The following is an 8,923-nucleotide window of genomic DNA, read 5'->3' as shown; positions in this document are numbered from 1 at the left end:
TTAAATATTTCCTCCGAGACACCAACGTCATCCGCAAGCCTTCATTCCTGCCCTTTGCGACGACGCCCTCCTCCTTGTCAACGCCGTCTAGGGCCTCCACATCCAGACCCAGCCGTCCTCCGCTGCCAGAGGGAGAGAGAGCAAGAAAAGCGAGAGAGAGAAAGTAAGAATGAAAAGAACAAAAATGAAGGATCAACATGCTAGATAAGATAAGAGAGAAAGAAAAATCTTAACCAAGATGGTCATTCAAAAACCGTCTTCGTTATTAACGAACTTAATTACAATTCTGTCACTCTCTTTGAAAACAATTTTTATTAACCGTCATGGTTGACACGTAATAATAAATAGCTTTTATAGTAGTGTTGTATGCATGTTAGCATTAGAGTAATGCAAACATGTACCGTCTTAAATAAAGACATTATGTTGGATCATTATGTGTTTCTAATTATGTTCATATTAAGGAAAAGTCTAATTTGTGATACATGAAAAAGATTATGTTGATTAAGTGATGTAAAACTAGCATGGCTCGATTCATAGTTATTCTTAATTATGAAATTATGATATGTTCAATGTATGAAATGATTTAGTCATTTTATTTTGCATTATGTAAGTTTAATTGATTTATTTATTCACTCATGATATTAGGTAATGTCACATGAGCCAAGTGAGAGAATGTAAAATTTAATGTTTTATGTGAGAGATATGTAACTTATTAAGAACTAATAAATAAATAATTAATTATTATAGACTAAGTTGTTAATGTGTTGTGAGCTTAAGTGAAACAATTTCTAAAGACAACGATTAGTAGTTATAAAGAGATCAATACTTATTAACATATTAACATGAAATAAGGTTTCTTTCTTGATATTAGATATATGTTATTGTGTGCACAAATTAAGTCAATTTGTCTCCAACCCTTGTACAAACCGCATGCATGCTGCTAACATGTTACTTCGATATCTTAAAAACACTGCTGGTCAAGGTATTCTATTTAGAGCCAACTCAGACGCAAAGTTACATGCATATGTGGATGCAGATTAAGGATCATGTCCTGAAAGTAGAAGATCAACCACTGGCTTCTATATCTTCTTAGGAAATTCCTTGGTTTCCTAAAAAGTCAAAAGACAAAAGACAGTGAGTAGGTCCTCAATAGAAGCAGAATCCAGGTCCTTGGCTTCTGTCTCTAGTGAAATTACACGGATTTGAAATTTACTCACTGATTTCAATGTCAGAATTCCCTTTGTTGTTGCCTACTGTGATAACCAAGCAACAATCCATATTGCTTCCAACCCCACTTTTTATGAGAGGACCAAACAATTAGAGATTGATCTACATTTTGTCAGGAAAAAGGTTTCTCAAGGAGGTTGAAGCTCATGCATGTAAGAAAGTACCACCAACTTGCAGATATTTTTACCAAAGTCTTACCCCGAAATACCTTTTTTAGTATCATTGCCAAGCTGAGTATTGATAACATCTTCCTCCCATCTTGAAGGGGGGGGGGGGGGGTATTGGATCAAGGCATCTCCTGCTACTTCTGCTATTTTGCATATGCTGCCATTCTGGGTTTAACTACTTCCTGTTATTCTGTTATAATTCTATTTTTATTGTGTTTAATTATTTTCCTCCTCTTTCTCCTCATATATGTATATAGTTGATAACTAGATGATATACAACTTTATAATTTTTGTCCTGCAAGTTAATCAGTATACTGATTTTGAGTTTCCTCAACATTCTCTGTTTCCTTCTTACATTTCCATTCCAAGTTATTGCAAGCTAATAACTTCAATACATAGTGGCATCCCATGCATACTCTATGTATTTACTGAAACCAGATAGTAAACCAGCACACGGGTGAAACTATTGTCAGCAAATATTGTGCGTCCAACATGATCTACAATGATTTTCAAATCCTTTGCTAAGAGGTGGAAGGAATTGATGTCCTTGTGCCACCACTTAATAAAAGCACAAACATAACCTTGTTTACTATGCAATAATGTGCTTGTATTAGAGTCTCTACCACTGAAACCTCCATGCACGCGCTTATCCTAAAAAATAGGTAACATCTTACTCCTATGATTGACCAACTTTAGTTTCTTGGGCTTCATTCTTTCCACAACTGTGGGGAAATACAGTTCTCATAGGACCTTAAGACCTCTTGTATAAAAGGCCATAACAGCACGTGACTTAACAATAAGTTTGTATCTCAAAAGCAATAACTGACTCCTGCGATGCATTCTCAGTGAACATCATTGCCTCTTGTTCTTGTCGCATCGTTGCTGCTCTTTAATTATGTGCACTAAAGTAAATGGTGTAGCTTGCTTGGTTTTGAATGTACCTACCACGTCTTCGCTAGAACAAACCTTGCTTTTGTGTCTAACATATCGAGTACATAAGGGCATAATGTGCCTGGAATAGTAAAAGACAATAAGAAAAATTTAATAAACAAGAAACTTGTTTGATAAAAATGATGTTTTGATACACAAGAATTTGCATGTAAAGATGAAAAAGAATTTAATTTTGAAAAAATTAAACTTTTAATACACAATGAAAAGTTATTTTTGTTGCGTATTACACCTAAATACATAACAACAAAAACAAGTTTTCGTTGCATCGTGTAAAAAAAATTAAAGTTCCTCAAACTTGCTATGGAGCTTAAGAACAATTGAAATCGAGCTAGAACCTATAGCGAGGGTGTAAAAATGAGAGCAAATGAGAGGGAGTATAAGGGAAAGGGATAAGGGGTAGGGGGAATTTTCGAAGAAGAGGGGAGGTAGGGGAAAGGGTGGGATATTTTGGTCTTTTTAAAAACTAAAAGAAAAAAAAGAGTGAGAAGAGATAAATGGAGAGGGTGAGAATATAAATGCCGAAGGAAATGTCATTTTTTTTCCTATTCATCTACAAAAGAAAATTTGAAGGCCAATGTCAACTACACCTCCTCTAATTTGTAAATGTACCTCCCTTTTCCCTTTCTTCAATATTTTTTTCCTCATTGCCCTTCTTATTTATTCCCAATTTCAAATTATTTTCCCTGTTTTTCGAAAACAAGCTCATTTTGTTTTTTTTCCTGCAATTTACCTTCCTCCTCCACGACCACGAGTAGGAAAATATGAAGCGCATTCAATTTCATAAGCTCGAGTGACTTTGTTGTTGCCTTATATGATGCTCCACATATTTGAGCCTAGAACTTTCAATTTTAACCCCAAAACAATCCTCTTCTCCCAAACTCTTAGTTGTAACTCTAATTTCCCTTGACTATGGTATTTTGCCTGTACCGTTGCTCCACCTTCAATCCCAGAAAAACAATTAAATTAGAAGTCAACAAAATAATGCCACTACAAAATAAAACTACACTTACAGGATATAATATAATATAGACCTCATTTAATTTCATCAGTTCGGGTGAATTTGTTACCGGCGACTGTGTTTGTTTACTTGTTTAAGCCGAATCATGGAGACATTTCTCCTTGTCTCTTGATTGTGATTGGCGGAGGAAGAAGGTGATCAGTGGCGAAGTTGTAAAAGTGGGGGTGAATGGTAGTGCCACGGAAAAGGGGACGAGTGGTGGAGAAAAGGGGGTGAACAAAAAATTATTTCCACCAACCAATGAGAATAAATTAGAATCGTATTTAAGAAAAATATTGTAAAAAAAAAAGGGAAAAGGAATGTATATTTGTCAAATAGGGAGGTATAATTATCATTTGCTAATTTGAAAGTTCGTTGGAGACAATGAAATCAAACATTTCTTGGACGAAGAAGGCCCAAAACTTGATTTCACTGAGAGAAATTACTATATGCAGTTCCATTAAATGCTAAGTACACTCACCTTTTCATACTTTTGTTACTTGTTTTCCTAAATACCCTTTTCCATTTACAATGTCAAACACACCATCACGCGCGACCAACATCATTGATAGTGTCACATGATTCAAAACTCCATCAATGTTGTGCATAATCTTGGTGGTAAAACCTTGCATAGGTTGCATCATAGAGTTATCCACATCAAATTTCTACACAACATTCATTAATTCAGCCACATTGATATGCTGAACCAGAATCATGATAAATTTGCTTCCATCCTCCTAAATAGAATCACTAACATCTGAATCAATGACGCTTTTCCCGTTGTCTAATCCACCACATTCTTGCAACCTAGGTATATTTCATAACAAGTTCTCACAATCAAGAGCAAGCAATCACCATGAATTTGCAACAAAACCAAGGTTACTATGGACATGCCTTTTGCTTGCATTTCCTTGTAATACTTTAGGAATTGAGTTTTCACAAGAGTTACATATATTTTGGAATCAATTTCTGTACACTTACTCATTTGCAACTTCAGCCAATTAAAGGGTAGTTGGGGGGAAAATATGAAAGGGTAGTGTACTTAGTAATTAGTGGGAATGCATATATAGGAATTTCCTTCACCGAGTTATAATTCGTAAAATTAGTTTTGTCGGTTTTGGCATATTTGAGCCCGTTTCAAAGTTATGTGGACTGCAGGCCCTAAATGGGTGTTGAATACCCTGTTTACTCCGCAGCGTAAGTCCATAATCTTGACATGTTTCCCAAGTATTTTCCTTTAAATCTATATTTTCTTTTATGATTCTAATGGAGATGATTCCTTAAATAATTAATTCCGTAAGCGTGAATTCATAAGCACCAACTTTTAGGTTTCATAAATCAGGGTAATTTTATTAATTCTTAACTGTGATAACAAGTTTTTTTTTTTAGGAATCTTCTTATAAAACAAATAGATAAGAAACAAAATATGAAGAAATTAAAGACCCTAACTCAATTAGTTAAATAATATGTGTGAATTATTATAAGTTTGAAAAGTAATTCTAGTGAGAGACCTATTTAGCTGTTAATGTTTTTATGTAAGATAAATGTTAGAGATATACTCTTTAATATATTTTTTTAATTAGTTATTAAAAATTATAAAATTTGATGAGAGAATAATTTAAATATGAAACATGATCCATCAAATTTTATATTTTCAATAAATTTTATGAGGAGAGAGAATATATAGAGTATGTGTTCCTGATCCTGTTTGGCACTCACTTACAGGCCAAAAATCCAGACACAGAGATACAGTAGCTAGAGAAATGGAAGAGTGGAGCGAGCATCCTAAACTATCATTGAGTGAAGGGAAAAGAGTAAATAATTAAATAAATAAAAAACATTAGCCTTGTCTCAGCACAAACGTGAAAGAGCATGAAATGTGATTTCAATTACTACAACCATGTCAGCGGCACTCTCCCGAGAGATTATTCATATGACGAAACTGCCATCGCTCCCCACAACGTCAATCCCTAACTAACTACCAACACCCGTTTCGTTTCGAAGACCTGCAACCACTATGGTCGGCGGCGGTGGGAACCGACCGGAGGCGGAGCGGTGGCTCTACACCGCCAACAAGCTCCTGAGCGCGCGTGACCTGCACGGCGCGCGCTCCTTCGCGATCCGCGCGCGTGAGTCGGACCCGACCTACGAGGCCTCGGAGCACCTCCTGACGGTGATCGACACGCTCCTCGCCGGCGAGTCGCGGATCAACGACCACCACCGCGATTGGTACGGGATCCTCCAAATCCTCCGCTACACCACCAACATGGACCACATCGCCGCCCAGTATCGCCGCCTCGCGCTCCTCCTTGACCCTCACCGCAACATGTTCGCCTTCGCCAGCCACGCCTTTTCCCTCGTCAACGATGCCTGGTCCGTGCTCTCCATTCCCGCCAAGAAAGCCATGTACGACAGCGAGCTCCGCTTGCTCACCGCTCCGGCGCCGCAACATTATTCTCTTCCCCCGCAGCCTCAACCCACGCCGAGGCGGAACCCTAGATCCAGGGATAATTCGGCCAAGTTAAATCCTAATCCCACCCCGAACCGTGCCGAGTCGACTCGGACCGTGGAAACTGACACGGGAACGAGTTTCTGGACCTCGTGTCCTTATTGTTATGTTCTGTATGAATATCCGAAGGTTTATGAAGAGTGTACCTTACGGTGCCAGAGTTGTCGGAGGGGGTTTCATGCGGTGGTGATACGGTCGCCGCCACCGTTGAGTGGGAAAGACGGTTCTTATTGTAGTTGGGGGTTTTTCCCATTAGGGTTTTCTGGGAATTCAAAGGATGTGAATGGGCATGCCTCGAATTGGAACCCGTTTTCGCCTTTGTTTCCTTGTCCCTTGAAGGGGTCGTCCTATAGGAGGCCTCAGAGGAATTGGGCTTACTATGACGACGAGGCTGCGGCGGCGTTTATCGAGTTGTCGGACCCAAGCGACGACGATTCCGGTGACGGGGACTGGAGGGGTGGGAAGAATAGGGGGAGGAAGAGGACTAGAGGGAAGAAAAATTCTGGTGATGGTAGGAGGGAAACTGTGAAGAGACCTAGGAGGGGTGCTCCTGTAGGAAATGAGAATTTGGGTTCTGGTGATGCTGCTACTGGTGCTAGTGCAGATGCTAATGTTGCCTCTGCTGTGCCGGCTGGTGCGAGGGGGGAGTCTAGTAAGAAGGCTGCGTTGGGTGGTTCGAGGAGGCGGGGTGCTGGGAACTTGGGGAAGTTGGATTTGAATGTGGAGTTCAGCAATGAGGTGGAGGAGCCTTCCCGTGGAGTGCGCGACCGCGAAGGGAATGCTGCTGGACATGCTGAGGATAATATTGAAGGGATTGGTTTTTTTGAAGGCCTTGACGAGTTCCTCAGTAGCTTGCCCATTCTCAATGTTGTGGCAGATGATAAGGTTAAGGGTCATTAGTCTTGTAGATGCTTTTTTTTTTTTTTTTCTTTCCTGGTTGTTGTAGAATTTAGATGTTGTTACTTTTATGTTTGTACTCGATGCACAAAATGATGCTGAGCTATAGTGAATTCTTGTCACTGTTAAATTATATAATAATTTGCGGCAATAATCTCCTTACTTTGGTTTTGAACTATTTGAGGAGGATTACTTCGTTCTGTGTAGATTGTGGTTGTATAATTGAGGAAGGAATATATATTGCCGATGGATGTTTTGATCATGTCTCACAAGCTGATTAATAAAGCATGGGAGAGCTTGCTTTGGACTTTCGGTTAGTCCTTAAACTCCAGACTGTATGTATGACAATCCAGATGCATAAACATAGGTATTATCTGTTGGTGCCCTGACCATTTTTTAGCAATTATGTATAGAAAACATTTCTTTAATGCATTTTAACTGTTGATTTTTTGTTTGTTTTGGTTTTAGTGCTATTGTTTACTTCTGCGTGTTGTGTGGCTTTGCTCTCTAGTTTTGTAGTGAACATTATTTTCAGATGGATATGTTACCACTCGTACCATAGAATCCATCCTTGTCAGTTGCTTATTTTAGTTTTACATGTTCAAATGTTGCGAGAATGAAATATGTTGAAAGAAGCTCAAGAAACATTTATCTGGAGTTTAAGTTGAGTTCACCCTGTGTTATGTTGCATTGCATAAGTTCAGTTCACCCTGGAGTTTTAAGTTTGTAGTGTGTTTGATCCAGGCTTAAAAACATCATCAAGTGTTAACTACTCATGTAGTTTAATGTCACTCATGATTTAAAAAGAGAAACATGTTTTAGTATGGTTTGTCTACCTGACTCGGCATTATTAAAGTTCTAACTAACTGGAATGTGCCCAAGCCCAATATGGCATTTGGTATTTTCATATACTTGTGAATTGTTGAGTTTCTACTAGCAAATCTCACATTTTCAAATTGTAGGTAGACGATCCTCCTCTACTCTGCATCTATTGCCTTTAGAAGTATTCTGCACTGCAAAACTTCTACTGGTGGTTCTGGATCTTGATAAAGCATCTTGCCAGGTGCTAATAGACATTCTATTTAGAGTTCTTTTATTTATCTGAATTGTAAATCTGATCAGCATAAGTTACACTTTCTTTCACCATTTCAGACATAAGGAGTTCTCTACAATATAAATAGTCATGAACAGGATAAGAGGGGAAGCTTAATGAATTTTGAAAGAATGGTTTTCCTTTATTTGCTTGTTTTATTGATTTGTCTACATTTTCCCTGTAGTTGGGATGTGATAACTATATTTGCTCAGAAGGCTCGTTTATTTTTTCCTCAAATGTATTCTACTATTAGAATTTTTGCATTTTCAGAATTTCGGTTCTGTATGCGGCGATTTCTAGTTCTAAATTTAATAAGTCCAAGCAAAGTATATATAATTGGATAGCAGAAACGTAGGGTGTGTTTGCATAGGAATTGCGTCCAACGCAACCTGCTTTCAGGCCAAAGCTTCCACACACCCTTCGTTTCTAGAATAGTGGACTTATTTTAATATGTCGAGATATATAGCATATGTTTTTACAATTTGTATTTAGTTTTTATTAAGCAAAAAATTACTCGAGTAAAACAGAAAAGTGCATTCCTCTCTATATAATAGTAGTACTGGTGCTTGAAGGTGGTGAAAAAAGATGGAAATGGGAGATTTGGAATATTAATTGGTGGGGTATTAGGAAGAATGGCTGTGGCGGAGTTGTTGGGAATGCAGATATAGAGGGAAAAATGCAGTGTCCATGCTTGAGAATGAAATAGCAATGAACAAAACCAAAATGATGCAACTGTGAGAGGAGTGAGAGGCCATGCCTGCTTCAATTGTAACTTCAATTTCAATTTTCTGTAGAGGAATTAAGTGTGCATATTCCGATTACGAGTGGCTGGCCTTTTATAGACAATGACGACTCATGAGTGAGACCCTTTTGCCAATATTTCTTCTTCTATGTGGACGGACCTTCATTAATTACACAGTGGGGTCTAGTTCGGTTAATTAATCAAGATAATTAAGTTATTACATCTCTTATTTCGGATAAAAAAAAGTTTCTTCGTTGATTAAAAAGCATAATTTTGGCACAGGTTTGGTTATTAGTTATTTTTACCAAGTGTCAAAAGTAGGACTCGACCAGGTTTGGTT

At 38.1% G+C, this 8,923-nt stretch overlaps 1 protein-coding gene across 4 annotated transcripts; it reads left to right on the top strand.

Moving 5' to 3' along the window:
* The first annotated feature begins 4,996 nt into the window (after positions 1 to 4,996).
* On the top strand, positions 4,997 to 8,322 carry LOC114419407. 4 transcript variants are annotated; one of them, XR_003668254.1, is made up of 3 exons: positions 4,997 to 6,736; positions 7,711 to 7,811; positions 7,901 to 8,322. XR_003668254.1 is itself a non-coding variant. In XM_028385054.1 (2 exons), the coding sequence occupies exons 1-2, from the start codon at positions 5,360 to 5,362 to the stop codon at positions 7,747 to 7,749; spliced, it is 1,416 nt and encodes a 471-aa protein (XP_028240855.1). In that variant the 5' UTR covers positions 4,997 to 5,359; the 3' UTR covers positions 7,750 to 8,322. The 4 variants fall into 4 exon arrangements, 1 of the variants encoding a protein (XP_028240855.1); XR_003668256.1 differs by adding an exon at positions 6,956 to 7,061 and having other exon boundaries at positions 7,711 to 8,322; XR_003668255.1 differs by adding an exon at positions 6,956 to 7,115 and having other exon boundaries at positions 7,711 to 8,322.
* The last annotated feature ends 601 nt before the right edge of the window (positions 8,323 to 8,923 follow it).

This window comes from Glycine soja, chromosome 7 (genome assembly GCF_004193775.1).
Source record: "Glycine soja cultivar W05 chromosome 7, ASM419377v2, whole genome shotgun sequence".
Taxonomy (NCBI): Eukaryota; Viridiplantae; Streptophyta; class Magnoliopsida; order Fabales; family Fabaceae; genus Glycine; species Glycine soja.
Note: the sequence above shows the minus strand (reverse complement) of the source record. Positions and strands in the feature narration are given on the sequence as shown.

Coding starts and splice junctions, on each gene's coding strand:
- LOC114419407 (XM_028385054.1), top strand. CDS start 5,360: ATGGTCGGCGGCGGTGGGAACCGACCGGAGGCGGAGCGGTGGCTCTAC. Junction 6,737..7,710: donor ATGTTGTGGCAGATGATAAG/GTTAAGGGTCAT, acceptor TTCAAATTGTAG/GTAGACGATCCTCCTCTACT.